This window comes from Barbus barbus, assembly GCF_936440315.1.
Source record: "Barbus barbus genome assembly, chromosome: 32".
NCBI classification, from domain to species: domain Eukaryota; kingdom Metazoa; phylum Chordata; class Actinopteri; order Cypriniformes; family Cyprinidae; genus Barbus; species Barbus barbus.
Window position 1 is genome coordinate 17,108,122 of NC_136760.1, and position 19,053 is coordinate 17,127,174.

General features: G+C 35.8%; 1 protein-coding gene across 1 annotated transcript in view; it reads left to right on the forward strand.

Annotated features, from left to right (window-relative positions):
• The window catches only part of LOC306851933 (protein kinase C epsilon type-like), a 58,279-nt gene extending 39,457 nt beyond the window's left edge, over window positions 1-18,822 (forward strand). The window contains exons 11-15 of the mRNA XM_079388455.1: window positions 6,836-6,990; window positions 14,682-14,820; window positions 14,905-15,093; window positions 16,117-16,263; window positions 18,468-18,822. Coding sequence (XP_079244581.1) covers window positions 6,836-6,990; window positions 14,682-14,820; window positions 14,905-15,093; window positions 16,117-16,263; window positions 18,468-18,614 — 777 coding nt within the window. The 3' untranslated portion in view covers window positions 18,615-18,822. The remainder of the gene's footprint in view (window positions 1-6,835; window positions 6,991-14,681; window positions 14,821-14,904; window positions 15,094-16,116; window positions 16,264-18,467) is intronic.
• Window positions 18,823-19,053: the final 231 nt, after the last annotated feature.

Sequence of the window (19,053 nt, forward strand, 5' to 3'; positions counted from 1 at the left end):
AAAATAACTGCTTAAATATACTACAAAAAAATATTTTTTTTATTACGATGGTTAATTATCAGGAGCCAATAATCCAGTCTTCAGTGTCACATAGTCCTTCAGAAATCATTGTGATGTGTTGATTTGGTGCTTATTTTATATCTCTTAATTTTATTAAATATTTCTTATTATTATCAATGTTGAAAACAGTTTTTGCTGCTTAATATTATGTGTAAACCATGATACATTTTTTGTCAGGATTCTTTGATAAATGGAAAGTTCAAAAGAACAGCATTTACTTAAAATATAAACATTTTGTAACGATGTGAATGTATTACTGACCCTGACCCCAAAATTTTGAACTGTAGTGTATGCTAATGAAGTTTTGGCACCTAATACATTAACTAATGTTAAAAAATCGAAACAATCATGTATATCATGTAAAAATCTCAATGTTTTCTCATAATCCAGCAGATGGCAGAGCCACACATTATGACTTTATTAGGAATTCGTTGCTAATAACAGATGTTGTCCAGGAGGTGGTAGTGTGGCCTCTTTCTGATGGCTAATGTGTTTTTAGATCATGTATTGCAATGTGGTTTTAGGTGACAGTCTGTTGAGTTGTTTGAAACTGTATAAAGAGAGAGAGAGATCAGTTGAGGTTATGAAACCTGTAGCATTTCAAAGTGGTTTAGGATCCTAAAAAGGGCCTGTTTTTATTTTCTAAGTTAAAAAAATAAAATGACACCACCGTGAGAATTAAAAATCCAGTAAGTTAACTTCTTTGAATTTCGTTTAATCACCAGGGGTGCCCAAATTTCTGCACACAACTGCATTTACGGATAGGGAAGGCAAGTTAAAGTGGTACTCGTTCTGTCAATGAATTGTGCTCATTAAAGACTGTGACATCCTTTTCACCCACGCTTTTATCACTCTCATCTTCTGTCTCTTTCCCCCGTCCTTCTCTATTTTGCACTTTCACTTCTTTCCGTCTCTTGTTCAGCTTCCCCTCCCGTGCCCCAGTTACACTCACAGTGATATCTAGTGTCCTCATTTCTCTTTTTACCGCCCCCTCTCTACCTCCCCTCTCATTCTCATTTGCCCACATCTGAGAACACACACACACACAAAGAGTACAATACAAGAGATGCAAAAACGAAGGGTCGGAGGCAATAGTAGTGCGGGAAAGGGGCAGAAAGAAGAATGAAGACGTGATTTGGGAGGAAAGAGGAGTTGTGTACTCTTTTTGAACTGCTGCCTCTGGTTTTAATCAGCTTTGGGATCGCAGCCATATTCTTATCAACTGTAATTACGCTGCAGAAATGTAAATAACATTACACAACTGTTTCTGATGAGGCCTGTTGGGACCATGGGCAGACATGCTCCTGCAGACAGAATATAGCCAAAAGAAGGGGCCATATAGAAGGACCATGTGGAGGATTATGGAACATGTGAAGTCTCAATGATTGCCTGGGAAAAAGAGAGAGGCAGAAAGAAGGAGGGACAGAGGGTTAGCTCATGCTAGAGCAATTTACTGGGACTTTAAAACTGCAAATAAACAACAGCTAAAGTACTTGTTCATCCAAAAATTAAAGCTCTGTCATCATCTACTCGCCATTATGTCACTTGTTATATTATGATAGCACTTTATTTGATATATTATTATTATTATAGAAATTTATGATATATTATATGAAAACCGTATCTTAAATTTCAATAATAAATAAAATAAAAATGAAATAAAGAATTCTAGCCTATTGGTCATTACTAAATTATATAATAATTTGTATTAAAAACTTCATTTATATTCTGATATTAAAAAAATTATATATGATATAAATAATTATATTGTGTTATATTGTTAATAAATAATAACTATTATTGTATTATTATATTATATAAAAAATTGAAGATCCAATAAAAAATTTATTAATCTTAACATATGGGTTATTAACAAAAATGAATGATGACTTATTAAAAACTTAAGTTTCAATAATAAAAATATTTCTTTCATTCTTGCCTATTGCTTGTTAAAACATTGAGTAATGACTATTCTTATATATTTTATTATTATGTTATATTAAAAACTAAAAATAACTATCCTTTTGATTATTAGTTAAATACATATTATATTATATTAGCTCTGTTATTGTTTAAAACTTATTATGTGGCTGGCTTAAAATGAACCAAAAATAGGTTGTTAACTAAAAATCAGACACATCATTACAGAGGCATCAGCAATAATCAAAATGTATTTCATCATAATTTATTCAACTTATTAATAAATGTTCATTTCCAACCTATTAATTCTAAGAAAGAAATACAGTAATTTTAAAGCAATATTTGAGTTAAATATAACGACCCAGAAGATTGGGTTAAACATTCAACCCAACCACTGGGTCAAAACAGCCCAGTCGCTGGGTTTGTCCATATTTCACCCTGTGCTGGGTTGTTTTTATTATTTATTTATTTTAATTTTTTTGAGTGTAGGAGGACTGGGATATGACATGATATAGCTGAAAATGGTATGTGAGTGAAGTCAAGTCACCTTTATTTTTATAGTGCTTTACAGAGATAAACTGGAGTAGCAGAATCATTTATGGGAATTCAACTATGGAGACAGTTCAGATTCTGCTGTAAAGCAGCTTTACAAGACAATAGTGTCAACCAGTGTAAGGATTCTAATATTGTTAGGTTAATTTTTATAAATCATTTTGCATAACTTCCCAAACTCAGAGGGAATGTACGACTACAGCTGAGTAAGAAGAATTATTTGTGTGGTTAGAGAAATGGCTCTGTCCTGACTTGTGGTTTGTGCTAGAGTGACAAGAGTGTGTTCTTCACTCCCAGCTGAGGACAGGCACAGATGAGGTCATTGTCACAGCTCACTGCTCACATTTCTAGCACTGTAGCAACCCAGAAGCCCTTACGTGCTTCCCTTCGCTACTGTGAAGCGATCTAGACTCACGTGAGTTCAGTGAACCTGTGCCCTGATGTTTTACTTTTCAATGCAGTTGCAAATAATTACTGAGATGAACAAAGGCCCAAGACCTAGATTGCATCACATTCACTTTCTTTGAGACCTCTTGCATTCATTCTTTCTTTGTTTAGTATCACATTTGTCTTTATTAGAGTGAAATAAGAAGACATGGGCTTTCAGATCACTCTCTTGATTTGTGTTATTGTTTTATATTTGAAGTTTGTTCCCTCTGCCTTTGTAAAACTTATGTGGAGCACTCACTCGTCTTCTATCCAAAGGAAGGAAAAGTTGATTTGAGCCTCATTTTCTTTCTTCCACCCCCCTCTCGCCATGTCTTGCTTGTCTCTTGTTCTCTCTCTCTTTTTTTCCAGAGTAGATTGATTAATTGAATTCACTCTCAAATCTATGAACAATGTTGCAGTGCAGCCAAACCTAAGCTCAGATTTCTTCTAAGCACGACAACATCTCTCCTTCTTTCATCATCCATCTTTTGCCTTTTTCAATCCAATTTTTTTTTATCTGTATCGCTCTCCATTCTCACTTGTTTATACATCAGTCTGTTAGACTGCTGGCTCTGAATATATTAGTTTTTTTTTGTGTGAGTATAAAATGTGCACCTAATCAAAGTCATTATAAAACCTTTTTAGACATAGAACGCTGCAGGACACTCTCTTGTTTTGAAGGTCTAGATTTCCCTACAGTTGTCTTGCCTTACCCCTGAGAGTAAAGTACCAGCAAACTTTTCTCTGAGTGGGCAGAATAAAGGTGATTCAGAAATAGTTCAATTTTCATTTGATTTTTGATTGAAGTTTTTACGCTAAAGCTCTTATCAATTTGGAGTAAAATGTAGCTTATTGTGTGTTCGTTTTTTAGTAATTTAGTAAGGTAATTACAGTAAATTTTCTATTTTAATATGTTTTAAAATGTAATTTATTCCTGTAATGGCAAAGCTGAATTTTTAGCAGCCATTACGCAAAAAGAAATAATTTAGAAATCATTCTAATATGCTGCCCTCAAAAACATTTCTTGTAATTTGGACTTTTTCTCCAAATATTACAACTTTAACTTTGTATAACAACTTTAACATGGCACTAAAACGCTGTCTTAAATAAGAACAGTATTTATTTTAAATCGAGCTTTTTGTAAAATATTAGAGCTCTTTATTGTCACAATTTAATGCATGCTTGCTGAATAAAATGATAGTATAATAATGATTTAACATACTTATTTAAATAAGCACTATTGCCACAGTAATTAGTACTGCAGAATGTACGGTACAGCTTTAATCCCACACGGATTTGGTGAAGCTGTTGAGGTGTGTATGTCTACATCAAGTCAAGTTGAGCTTTATTGTCTATAGGCCAGGCAATTTTAAAGATTTATTTATCTATAGGCTTTCTCTAATGCAGATTACAGGTCTTATCATGCTTGTGTGCTGTATGTCTGTTTTGTGTTTTCAGCACCGGTTTGTCAGAAGCGTCCTGCACCTGCAGTGTTTAGAAAATAAGCCATTGAAAATGTCTTTCATAACATGTTATATAAGGATGGATCAGACTAAACAGACGTTTCCTTACACCACCCGTCTGTTATAGCATGACAGAAAACTGCCCTGCATATGACACACACATACACACACATACACCATAACACCAGATGTAACGATACAATGTACTTTTCTGACACAAAGATATCAAGAAGTCGTCTTTTAAAGCTAACAAAAGCAGAGGTAGTTTTGACTAACCCAAATGGGGCAGTGCTGTGTCTGCTATCTTCCAATCAGAGCTGCTGTCTTATGGTACAACCCAAAGGAAGAAACTATTTGTTCATTTCTAATTAGGGGCAGGAAATGTTTGTTCATATTGGATTGGGTGGGCCTCCTTCAGATTTCTTGGCACATTTACACAAACTATTTAAGCATCCTGTTTAAATTCCTCCTCTCTGAATAAAGAACAATGTAACAAGTACACTTACATAAGCGAACTTTGTTCATGAGAAGTCACGGTTTAAAACTATTTTTGTCAGTGAGGGAATGTGGACTATGCCAGTGTGATATTTCTTATTATGTATGCTGCATTAAAGAACAACCACCGCTTCACAATTAGGATTTATTTAATATACCTATATCCTGATTGATTTAGTATACTATTCATGTGATTATTTCTCTGCATAATGCTTAAGTACCATAATATTGGCACAAAATAAAAAGAACCTTTCAAGTAAAAGTACTTAGGGTTTTGTTCAAATTCTAATAAACTTAAGCTTGTGGCATGCTGTGATATGTGCTTTTACATTTAAAAGACTTTTAAAAGTTTATTGTGTGTTGTGGGTTAATGAGTCCATGATAAATCTCATTAACCAACAAATAATAATGTATTTTGTTCAGATCTTGGAAAAGACACTTGGAGGTGGACACTTTGAATTTAAGATAATAAGAAACCACCTAGAACCCTCAACAACCTCAGAACCCACTTGGAAAGCATTAGCAACCACATACCAACATCACAATTTGTTATAATGTATATCATTTCAAATTAAAATTTGCTCACCCTCAAGTCATCCAAGATTTTGTTGATTGAGTTTTTTTCTTCATTGGAACAGATTTTGAGAAATTTAGCTTTTAGAAATTGAACTCACCATTGGATCCTCTGCAGTGAATGGGTGCCATCAGAATGAGAGTCCAAAGTAATCCACACGACTCGAGTCCATCAATTAATGCCTTGTGAAATGACAAGCATGTTTATAAGAACCAAATCTGTCATTAAGGTATTTTAACTGTAAACCATTGCCTGTCCATAGAGTCCATAATCCATAATTACGTTAAAAATTTAATTAAAAATTTCATCCACTCTCAAATGAAATTCCACAAAGATATTTGTTTAGAATAGTTTTGGACTGTTTTAACTTGTTTGTTTTCACTTATCTGTGTATTTTTTTCATGATTCTCCTGAAGATGACTTTTTCACTGAAGAAAGCAATATTATGGATAGAGGGCTCATACTTTAGCAAGTTAAACCCGTCCTAATGATGAATTTGTTTACAAACGTAGCTTTTCGCAAAAGAGCCGTGTGGATTATTTGTTGTGTTTCTATCAGCTGTTTGAACTCTCAATCTGACGGCACCCATTCTTGACTGCAGAGGATCCACTGGTGATCAAGTAATGCTAAATCCTGGAGCGTGAGTAAAGTTTCAGTAAATAAACATTTTTTTGGTGATTATTCCTTTAAAAAAAGACTTCAGAAAGTTGAGTGTGTATTCGTTTTTTGTTTCCTTATAATCCCTTGCCCTTTGCTGTGTGCTTAGCAGCACACAAGCTTTCTTGTATGTGGGAGGATGAGTGTTACCAAACTGGAACCTTTTGGACCCATGAATCAGTGGTACGTCTGGGGTAAAAATCACCACGGTCAAACATGGAGATGGACCGCTCTTGATATGGGCTTCTTGCTGCTGCAGGAAGTGGAAATATTGATTGCATGAACGACATAATACATTCATTAAAGTATAGGAGAGAATTTAATGCCTAATATAGAATAATAATAATTTTTTTTTTTTTTTTTGACTTGAAGTCTATGGCATGTCCCAATGTACAGCTTATAGCCATGTAAATGTTAAACTCTGCATTATTTCATGTAGCTTTACCAGAATTGCTTTTCTCTGAATTGGGGACTGTTTTATCACAAGGCCTCTATAAAAGATCTCCACTTCCTGATCATAAATGATGTGGATAAAGAGAACAATGTGTATGTTAAGATGTTTATACAGTTTTTGTATTGATATGCCCTTTTCCTAATTCATAGAATAGGAACACAAACATCCCCAACTTTCCTTTCTTATTTCCTTATTATTACTCTTTTTTTTATTCTTTCTCTGTCTCTCTAGGATCGGTTGTTATTTGTTATGGAGTATGTGAATGGAGGAGACCTGATGTTTCAGATCCAGCGCTCAAGAAAGTTTGATGAAGCTCGTTCCCGTTTCTATGCAGCTGAGGTCACATCTGCGCTTATGTTCCTGCATCAACACGGCGTCATCTACAGGTATACACACCCACAGTAAAAATCAACAGACAATGCTGTCAGAGCCCATTTTACTTACATAATGTGTCATGTTTATGAATGATGAGTGATTTTGTTTTATGAGATGGATTTTCAAAGACAAAAAAAGTAGTGCAGAATTTTATCAATCTGAAATTAATTAGTTTGTGAAAAGTGGTAATTTCATACCACTGACATTTAAATAAATAAAATTTAAATAAATGCATGCATAAATAAACATTATTATTATTATTGCAGTTATTACATATAGCTTTCTCTGCATTTTAAACTAGGATATGAACAATAAAATAAATAAAAATACACTCTTCACCTTAAAAGTCAACATAAAATCACAATTGACAATTTTACTTTCTTAATGGAAAAATAAACATTTATTAATAATAAATTCTAATTATTATATAGCTGTCTCTGCATATTAAGGTAGGATAAGAACTCCTATTTTAAAGAAACAAACAAAGAAGAATTGCACACTTCACCCTGAAAGTCAATTTGCAATCACAATTGACTGTTTTTTACATTCGTAATGCATATTTATATTCATGGTGGTAATATTGACAAAATTAAGAAAGTTTGATTTGGCGTTTCATTTTTGGTGGCACTAACCGTCTAGAAATTGTACACTTCAACTCTAAAAACAAGCACTAGTCATGCCATGAGATTGCAGTGTGACTTCAGCTCCCACAGATGATGCCAATTCTATCCAGGCATCATGCTAACTGGCACTCAAAGACTTTAAATGCTTGTTTTTTTTCCAGCTCTGAGGCAGATTCTAATCTTATTTGACCCGTGTGAGTTAGCAAAAGATCACGCCGTTGTTAGTGTAGTGTTTAGTATCAGTTTACCTGAAGTAAAGTTTTTATTCAGGCCAGAACAGGTTTCCTGCTCCCCAGGCACAGCTGAAGATACAGTGTACACTGCGTGCTGACTGCAGCTCTGTGCTCCTGATACAATTCAGACAGAGCTTTTATTTTTTGAACAGAAGCCGATAGCTTTAAACAGTTGTGAAGCGTCTCAAAGGACTAATCCTTTGACATACATGCACACTACGTTAATACAGCAGTAAAATACAGTTTAAGTGATCAGTATGGTGTGTTCACACTCGCTTCAGTTATGAAAGAGAATCAAATGCACAGAACAAGTCACACCTGTTGATTAAAACGGTTGTCAATCCCAAACTGACTGTGCCAAACACAGCCAAACACATTCATTCCTTCCCAGGTACGAACTTGTATCTCACTCTCTTTCCGTCTGTTTGTCACACAATCAGACTTACAAGCAAAAAGATATGCTGAAAGCTGAATACAGAGACTGCAATACGTCACATGCCTTGAGAAAAGCACAAAAGCACTATTCCTTATCCAAAGCTTGGGTAGATACTGTAATACATTCCTACTGAGACCTGCAAAGAAACAAGAGGTCAAACTTCACACGACCCCCATTTGAGACAACCATCATTATCTTCCCTGTTATCATGTCAAAAGTGCTTGCCATTTCAATGTCTTGATGCTTATATTGATTCGTTCTAGTTGTCAATGCCCAGCTCTTTCTGCAGGGTTTGAATTTTGTTAATAGTAGTCATTTGAATATAGATCTGATTAATGGTTGCAGGAACACCAATGTGAAATTCCTCACTGAATTAAAAGATATGACGATCAAATGTTTCCTTATTTGTGGTTTATAATTTGTTAGGTCTTGTACATGTTTAGATGGTTTTGTATGATAGATCTGGCCCCAGGGAAGAGTTGAGGAATGCAAGTGGAAATAGGATGTATTAGTGGATTACAGCACCTTTCTGAAGAATGAGAAGCCTCTTTAGCCTCCAGCAATACCAAACCCTCTCCACCTCTTCTCCTTCATTCGTGAGGAGTACAATTTAGGGAGGAAATCCTAAAAAATATACTGTACGCTGCTAATATGTAAAAGTACACTTCTAGTATATCAGATTTCTGTGCAACGTGTATTAGATTACTCAAAGTGTGTCAAAATCCTGTTATACAAATTATTTTCTATTCAAAAGTTCCATTCAAAAGTTAGGGGTCGATTAAGATTTTTTTGGCAGTAAAGAAAGTGAAAAAATGTATCAAGGTTTCCACAAAAATATTAAGTTGTTTTCAACATTTATAATAAAATAAATCAGCATATTAGAATAATTTCTGAAGGAAAATTCAGCTATGCCATCACAGGAATAAATTACATTTTAAAATATATTATATTTGTTATCACTGTACTTAACACAATTATTATTGTTTAATTAGCTCATAGTAAAGGAATCGTTAAATTGTAATAAGGAGTGAATTAGTTCTCACTTTAGATTAGGTCACGGAAAATGGGAAAATGTCATTAATTAAGTGCTTTAAACCAGCCTTTATTGAACATTAATTGCATTCATATTTACTGAATGATACGGAAAGTCAAAGTAAAGAAGTGGTAAATTGTATCTCTTTGGTCTGTTGTGCAGGTCAATGCTTGTGCTGTGTATAGACTTGCTGTCTGATTAGACCTGTAAACCATCTTGTACCTCAGCTTTAGCTCACTTTACTTTCTCTCTCTGTTCTTGTATGTTTAGCTGAGATTTTTTGACCTGGGGCTGATCAGTGGCAAAGCCTCAAGTTAAAGTGATGAGGGACTCCATGGAAAAATCACTCTGCAAACAAAGGGAACACAGGAAGGCGTTTCAATAGGGTCTTAATTATGTGTGTACATGCACATATGTGTATGTGCGGGAGAACTTGCATTATGGCATGTGTACGTGTGTGTGCAGTTGTCCGGTGGAGCTCAGAGGAAGTGTGGAAGACAAATCCAAAAAGGGGTCAGAGAGTTTTTACTTAATTTGTGACCTAGAAATATATTAATATATAGAGTGCGCTTTAACTCAACCTGTACTGTACAGCGGACAGATTGCAGGAAGCTGGGCTGCAGTCCGCTATTTCTATTGGCTATTGTCATGTTAAGTGCATATCACTAAAATCCTTTCATGGTTGCTGTCAAAAATAGTGCAGTTACATAAACCTGGGCTGTCCCGCCCTCATGTCGGAACAGTGCCTCACAAAAAGATTTGTGCTTGAATGATGCCAGCAAAGAAATGTTGACATTTTTTTTGCCAGTCAACCATCAAAGGCCAGGCCTGTTTGGCTCTCTGTTGCTATCTTTGTCCTGTACAGCTTTATCAAATTGTTGACACACAAAACACACGCATGAACATTTTTCATGGGTTTGTGAGAAGTTTTTAAAGAAGTCCCTTGAAAGGCTGTGTTTATTTGATCTTAAAAAAAGTTCAAACAGTAATATTGTGAAATATTATTACAATTAAAAATGTCTTCTATTTTAACATATTTTAAAATGTAATTTATTCCTGTGATGGAAAAGCTGAATTATCAGAAGCATTACTCCAGTCTCCTGTGTCGCAGGATCATTCAGAAATCATTATAATTTAATGCTGGTTCCCTGCACAAGAAACATTTCCTTGAAACAGTTGTGCTGCCTAGTATTTCTGCTCCACCTACCACATTAAAGAGGTCATCGGATGCAAAATTCATTTTACAAGTTGTTTGAACATAAATGTGTGTTGGAAGTATGTGTACACATCCATCCTATAATGATAAAAATCCACCCAGTGTTTTTTTTTTTAATCCCCATTCTCAAATCAGTCTGTTCTGAGATTCCTGTCAGAATGACGTAGTTCTGCACAGACCACTCCCACGAAAGTTGATTGACAAGACCATCTTACCTTAGACCCGCCCTGAGTGAGCTGTAAACAGTCTGACCGCCATTGTGTCGACTCCGGTGCAGGGGAAAACAAGAATGTCTCCGTTTAAGCGATTGAGGCGTTTTGTTGTTGGATGTAATAATGAACATAGCAGTCGTCATTTACTCCCGACATCTGAGCCTCTGAAGAGACAGAGGATTAATGTTACTTTCGTTTTTGAAAGGAATGCAATGATCCCCGATCTGCCTAAATGCTTCTGTGTTCCTGCGAATCATTCGTGATCCAGCTTCATCTACAGAAGAAGTGAGTACAAGGGTTTTTTTTATGTATCTTTGCAAATCGCCTTTCCTAATAACGTGCTAGTTAGCCAGTTTCACGGCTAAAGTAAACAGTACTGCTCGTCACCCCACGGAAGAGAGGGGTGGGGTCATCCAAGCGCATTAGCATTTAAAGCAACGTGGACTAAAATGGCTTGATAAAAACAGAGCTGATTTTGACATGGTATAAAAGGTGTTTTTTTACACTACCATAGAGAAATTTTAACCTAAGTATGTTATATACTTTTCATTAAGACCCTAAAGAATCATATCAACTTGTGGAAAATGGGCATCCGATCACCCCTTTAAAGATGATAGATGTTAAATAGAGCATGACAGAAACTTATTGGCAGTACACTTCCCTTCAGCCTAAATAAGCCATGCTGCATCTGAAGAAGGTGTCGGTACATCAGTGAGGCTTTGAGAAGAATGGCTCTACACATTCTTACACGAACCAGAGCGGATTCTATTCTCAGGTGAATAGTACACTGATATAAGACTCTTCTATGGCTCATTAACTGCAATTCGAGGAAGGCACAGATCACAGAAACACCAGCCATGCTCCGATACATCTGAGGAGACGACTTCAGATAAATTGCAGCATCCTCCTATCAGTGCAATCCTCCCAGATGTTCTCGCTAAAATGACAGGGTGTAAAAATACAGAGAAATATACATTAGATTTGGGTCAGTAAGAATTTTGTATGTATTTGAAGGATTTGTTTTATACGTACCAAGGCTGGATTTATTTGACCAAACATACTGTAAAAATAGTAATATTGTGAACTATTATTACAATAAAAAAAAAAAAAAATGGTTTTCTATTATTTATTTAAATTTTTGTTGTAAATCTTTATGCATATCTGAATTTCCAGTAGTCATTAGTCAGTTTTCAGTGTCAAGTGATAATTCTAATATACTGATTTGATATTCAAGAAACATTTCTTATAATTATCAGTGCTGAATTTTTTGTGGAAACGGTGATACATTTATTTTCAGGATTCTGTTATAAAATAAACAACCAGTTCAATGCATTCATTGCTATGAGCGCATATAAGCATTGTGCTGTTCCAGCGTCCTCCTTCACATCGTACAGTCATGGGGGTTATAACCGTATATATATATCTATGGTTCTAACTATGAGTTCGAGCCTCCTTCGAGGACATCAAGACAAGTTTAGCAGGTCTAAATGTGCAGGCGAACTTGTGTATTTTAAAATCACAGTATCACGCCAAAGACATTAGTATTTTCACTCAGTAAAAATGAAAATGTTTCCAGATGTTTTTACTTTTCTCTTAGTCTGTTTCTGTCAAATTTCCTGACTTTTTAAGTCTCTTTAGGCCACCAGATGGTAAACTGAATTATTTATTTATTTTAGAGCCTGTTAACTAACATTTTTAAACTTTAAATTCAGTAGCATCTGATTTTATAGTTGTTTGACTTTAGGTGTGTAGGTAGTTGGTTATAGACTGAAAGTCATTGCATTGTTTTAGATCAAAGTTGTGATAACTGTTGAGCTAGAAATGGGCCATAGCAAAGCCATTGAAGTGAAGGAAAGAATTGGTCATAAGCTGAAAAATGTGTCTTTATGTTTTTGATAAACACTGCAAAATAACATGTTTTTTAATGTAAAAGTGTTTGTTTTCATAATGATGATTCAATTTCAAAATTAATATTGAAAATATGATCCTCTCATATCTAAAATAATTCATACTCAAATATTATAATAAAACAGTACAATAACTCAAGTTCTTTACACCTCTATTGGAAAGTTAGTGTCTTGACCACAGAGGAGGCATTTCCCTCATGCAACTGACTTAAGCATGTAATCACTAGGCTGGGTCTTTCTCTATTTTGTCAGTTCTTGTCTTTATTTTGCTCCGACACATTGTGAAAACAGGATTTATCAGGCATGACAATCAGATTAGCTCCTCTGAACATTCCTGCATTCGTTCAGGTTCCAGCCAGTTTGTCTAGGTGCATGTAACACACAACTAAACACACACACACACAATGTGCGCAAGTAGAGGAATATACTAGTGTTCTGCACATGCCTGTTTGTTATGAGACATGCAAATTGTGTCACTTATTTAGATCATTAGTATTTTTTCTTGTAAATCTGTAATGAAGGAATGAACTTTCTGAGCATCTGAAACCATGCAGACACTGCATTAATTCACTTGACTGACATGGCCAGCATGTCTCATATGAACACTTCAAAATGATTTGTGACCCCCAATAAGTATAATGTTTCTACATGTTTGAAAAGACTTTGCCACTGAATGCCCTCGGCCAGATTTCACTGACTGTGTCCTGGCTGGCATGTACAAGTGTCACATCCTTTAACCTTAAAAATGGCATTACAAAATGTCCACCCTCTGCTTGTATAAAAAAAAGTTTCCACTCTACATCACAGAGCACAAACATCCCCTGGTGAAAGACTGGCGCTGGGGCAAGTCTCTGCAATCACTGCTATTCAGATATTATCATGTTCTCCTGCTGAGGTTTTTGGCTTTGGCCACATCGCTAGAGTCTTCAGTAAGACTCAGCAGAGTTAATAATGCATCTCTATGTCCTCTGCTTTAAATACAAATTAAGTACAGATGATTGGGCCATTGCTTGTTTACACTGCTGTTCAAACATGTGGGGTCAACAAGTTCATTAATATTTTTGTGTAAGATGCATTAAAGTGATCGAAAGGGAAAGTATAGATAATTGTAGTGTCACAAAAATTCTTTTTTTTGTTCTTTTGAAATATAAAAAAATGTATCTACAAAAATATTAAGCAGCACAACTGTTTTTTTTTTGTTTGTTTTTTACATTGATAACAATAAGAATTGTTTCTTGAGCATAAAATCAGCATTAGAATTTGAATTTCTGAAGGATCATGTGACCTTGAAGACTGGAGTAATGACTGCTGAAAATTCAGCTATGCCATCACAGAAATAAATTACTTTTTAAATAGTAATTTATCAAATAGAAAATTAATTTCAAGTTGTAATAATATTTCACAAATTATGCTGTTTCTACTGCATTTATGATCAAATAACTCCAGCCTTAGTGAACGTAAGAGACTTTACCAACAATTTAGAATTTACCAACCAAAATTTTCTTTTTTCTGTTTTGCAGTAAATTACCATAATCTTTTATTGCATTACAGAAATGAGAATGAGATCTTTTTGCATTCAAAATTTTTGTAGAAATGACCACATAATATTAATGTGCTTTCCTTTTTATGATTCTGACTTTATTGCAGGTTGTGAAATGTTAAGCTGTCCATTACATGACTGACGGCTTCATGAGAGCTCAGAATGTTGATGTGTGTGTTGTGAAGTGAAGGGTTTTAACAGCTTACCTGAGGCTGATGTTGTTTTTACCTACCCTGAGCATTTCAAACACTTGCATGCAGCCATCTCAGGAATGGAACAGGGAGCAGCTTGAGTTATAAATGAGGCAGAGTGCCATGCGTTATTGTTGTAAAGGTCTAGGTCCTCAAGGTCCTGTAGATCAGTTGTCAGCTTACTGTCTGACAGCCATGCCGACCCCTTAATAATACCATTTTAAACAGCCTGGATAATTTCTTAAAATACTTTAAGCAAGTCAAAAATTTTTAAAATATGGTCTAACAGTTTTTTTCCCCCGTCACTGCAGAGATCTGAAGCTGGATAACATTCTGTTGGACGCTGAAGGCCACTGTAAACTGGCCGACTTTGGCATGTGCAAAGAGGGCATTCTGAACGGGGTCACGACCACCACCTTCTGCGGGACCCCTGACTACATTGCACCTGAAGTACGTCTAGCAAATCATAATGAACATAACCTACAGCTGACGTGTTTGACATCATTTTGAACCTCATTCATCTCTCTCATTCAGATCCTGCAGGAGTTAGAGTACGGCCCGTCGGTGGATTGGTGGGCTCTGGGCGTTCTCATGTATGAAATGATGGCCGGTCAGCCTCCATTTGAAGCTGACAACGAGGACGATCTTTTTGAGTCCATCCTCCACGATGACGTGCTTTATCCCGTGTGGCTCAGTAAAGAAGCCGTCAGCATTCTGAAAGCTGTAAGCGGCCCGTTTCTTGAAATCTTTTTGTTTGTATGTGGTTTGTGGTTGGCCCATTTATCATTTCTTTTTCCACTTCTGTTCGGAAATCTTTTCTCTTCCTACAGTGATATATTGAGCTCCACTGTATGGTCATACACCTGGCTGCACTTTCCCTCTGACCTCTCCAACCTCCCTCTGTTCATTTTCCTCCCTTTTGTTCTTCATTCATCCCCGTTCTGGTATATTTACCTCCGACTTAAAAATACACTAATTTTGTTGCCTATTTTATACACATACACATACATTTCCATTTTTCTAATATTTGTGCTCTAAAAATCATGAATTGCCTGAAATGTTGTTGTAAGCTGTTGTATCAGTTTTGCAAATTTCCACCCGAATGAAATAAACCATCTACGCATACCCTCTCTCCAAAATCCCGCTCTCCAAAGACATGTCAGCAAACCTGAACATAATGATTGACAGGCAAAAATGTTTCTGATTGGCTTTGATTTTTGAGTAACACTTCATAAGAAAATTTTCTTCAGTATTTTTGCTATAATTACAACAAAACATCTTTATAGTTAGAAATATGTTTTCGTTTTAAATACCTTAATTTAGTTTATTATGACTATCTATACATTGTCTTTTTAATGTAATGTAAATATTGTTACATTTTTTAAATGTTAAAATGTATTTGTGTATATAAAAATTTACAATAACCTTTATTAATAAATTCTGTAAAAGTATTCTTATTGGTAAATTATGATACCTAAGGCATTACCTAAAATGATTTGCTAGTGAACCTTATTGTTAAGCATTACTGTTCTATAATTGGCTAAAAAAAATTGGGCCACTGCCCTGACTTTTTTTGTTTTTTTTGCTGTTAGAATGACAAGTGATTTCTCAAGACATTATTTTCAGTGATATCTTCCTTGTATTTTTTTTCATATTACACAAAAATGCTTAAAGCCCCTTAAACGCTGTTCATATTTACCTTTTCTTTATGAATTATGTCATGTAAAATGTATTCCCTTTCTTCAGTTCATGACAAAGAGCCCCAGTAAGCGTCTGGGATGTGTGGTGACCCAGGGATTAGAGGAAGCCATCAAAGCCCACCCTTTCTTCAGAGAGATCGACTGGGTCTTGCTGGAGCAGAGGAAGATCAAGCCCCCCTTTAAACCTCGCATTGTAAGCATACATGATTCGCATACATTGAATTAACCCTTTTCTGTTGCTCAAACAGTAGAGCATAGCACTAGCAGCATCAAGGTTATGGGTTCGATTGCCAGAGAAAACACAAACTGGTATAAATGTAGTGTAAATGCATTGAATGCAATGTAAGTGGCTACCTAAAAGCATCTGCCAACTGCATAAATGTAAAATGTAAATCATGAAATGCGTTACAATTCATAGACATTTTTTGTGCAAAACACTCTGGTACAGCACGCACACATTAACTTTATCTCTCATGTTCCTCTGTCTTTAGCGTCTGTGGTCTAGACTGAAAGTCGGATGCCACAACGGCACTTCTCAACTTCTGCTTTCCCATGGGGGGGGGAGGTCTGAGAGTGTTGTGTGTATGTGCGTGTGTGTATATGTACACAAATGGGTGCTTTAGATGGAAAGGTCACAGAAAGGTTCAGAGAAAACGTGACCGCCACTTGCTCTCTTGCCCTCTGAGTAACTTTGAGCTGGCGTTTTGTCACCACACTTTCTACAGTATCTACATTTACATACGCACCTGTGGCTTTTAACTGAAAGTCTGCACCACTTCTTAGAACAGCACTGGGGACAAAATCTGAATCTTAAGCAATACAGACATTTGTTTGTTTTATTAGTCATTTACTCACCCTCATGTCGTTCCATAGGAATTTTGTCCTTTTCGTATTTCGTTTTAACAAATGTTATTTTTTATGAAACCTGAGAGATTTCTGTCCTTCTATTGAAAGTCTATTACACCAAAACTTGACACTTCAAAAGGTCATAAAGCGTCCATGTCCAGCTGCAAATCCATATGAATCAAGCCGTTCAATCCAAGTCTTCTGACAAAATATTATTGATTTATATGATGAACATATATTGACATCAAATATGTGACCCTTCTTTTATTGACATCAAATATGTGACCTTGGACCACAAAACCAGGCTTAAGTGTCAATTTTTCGAAATTGAGATTTATACATAATCTGAAAGCTGAATAAAGAAGTTTTCCATTGATGTATGGTTTATTAGGATCGGACAATATTTGGCCGAGATACAACTATTTAAAATTCTGGAATCTGAGGGTGCAAAAATCTAAATATTGAGCAAATCGCCTGTAAAGTTGTCCAAAATAGGTTCTTAGCAATGCATATTACTAATAAAAAATTAAGTTTTGATATATTTACGGTTAATAAATTTACAAAATATCTTCATGGAACATGATCTTTACTTAATATCCTAATGATTTTTGGCATGAAAGAAAAATTGATTATTTTGACCCATACAATGTATTTTTGGCTATTGCTACAAATATACGCCAGCGACTTAAGACTGGTTTTGTGGTCCAGGGTCACATATGATAAACAAGAGCTTGAACATGCTTCTAGAAGGTCCAATGAGGTCAAGCAAATACGATCAGTGTTGGGGAGTAATTTGGTCCCCACAATTTACACTCTAAAAAATGCTGGGTTAAATACAGCCCAGCGCTGGGTAAAATCTGGACAAACCCAGTGATTGGGTTGTTTAGACCCAGCGGTTGGGTTAAACATTTAACCCAGCTGTTGGTTGAAAGCAACCCAGCATGTGTTCTGTTCAGTATTTAACCAGCACTGGGTTGTATTTAACCCAGCATTTGTTAGAGTGTAGCATAAACAAGAACACACACACACAAACACACACACACACACCCATATCCATTTACAGATTAAATTTCACAATATGAAATACACTACTTGTTACACTACTTATAAAATTTTAAATAGGGTAACGTAATCTGTAACCTATTACATTTCCAAAGTAACCAAAGTAACGTACTCAACTGAGTACGATTGATCTGCATGAACCAATTAGGTTTTTTTCTCACGAGTCAAAGTACGATTGAGCTTCTGCAAGAACCAGTGAGGTCTGTTCTTGCATGTCTAGTGAGTACAGTTGAGCTTCCTCAAGAACCAATGAGGTTTGTTTGATCTCTTTATAAATTTTTGATGTGTCAATGTTTTGGGTTAATGGACTTTCTCAAGGGCCTGAGAAATTTCTCAGGTTTCATTAGTGTCCTCATTTGTGTTTGAAGATAAACAAAAGTCTGGCCCGACGTGATTACAGAATTAAAATTTTTGATTGAACTGCCCTTTTAAAGTTGAACCTCAGAAAAGCTTCATAAACCCATGATCTCTGTGTCTGTTTTGCTATAGAAAACGAAGCGCGATGTGAATAACTTCGACCAGGACTTCACTCGCGAGGACCCCGTGCTGACGCCAGTAGACGAGGCCATCATCAAACAAATCAACCAGGATGAATTCAAGGGCTTCTCCTACTTTGGAGAGGAGGCTTTGTCTTAAAGCCTAACTTGGTGTCGGTCAGCTGAAATATATGTTAAACACACCCACAAACACTCAAAAACCCACATCGCATTGCAATACATGAACACACACTCCACACATGTTCTGAAGAAGGGGCTCAGACCGGACCAGAGCAGAATGGCCAGTCCCTGTGGTTCAATTTTCCCTTTACTGCTGTTTTTGTTCTTTTATGCTTCTCTAAATCTCCAAAAAGAGAAAAAAAAAACTGTTCTGCATATGGATCTCATCACAGGCCTCAACAAGTTTGACAACCAATCAGAAAACGAATGTTCTTCAGAGCCCAAGGAAGGAAGGGTCGGAACACAATACTTTAAACCAAAATTGACGATACCAATGATTGTACTACAATTTCGGACACCGGTCGGGTCTTCATAATCCTTCGATGGAAAGCTCTTGCCCTTGAGGAGGAATTTACACT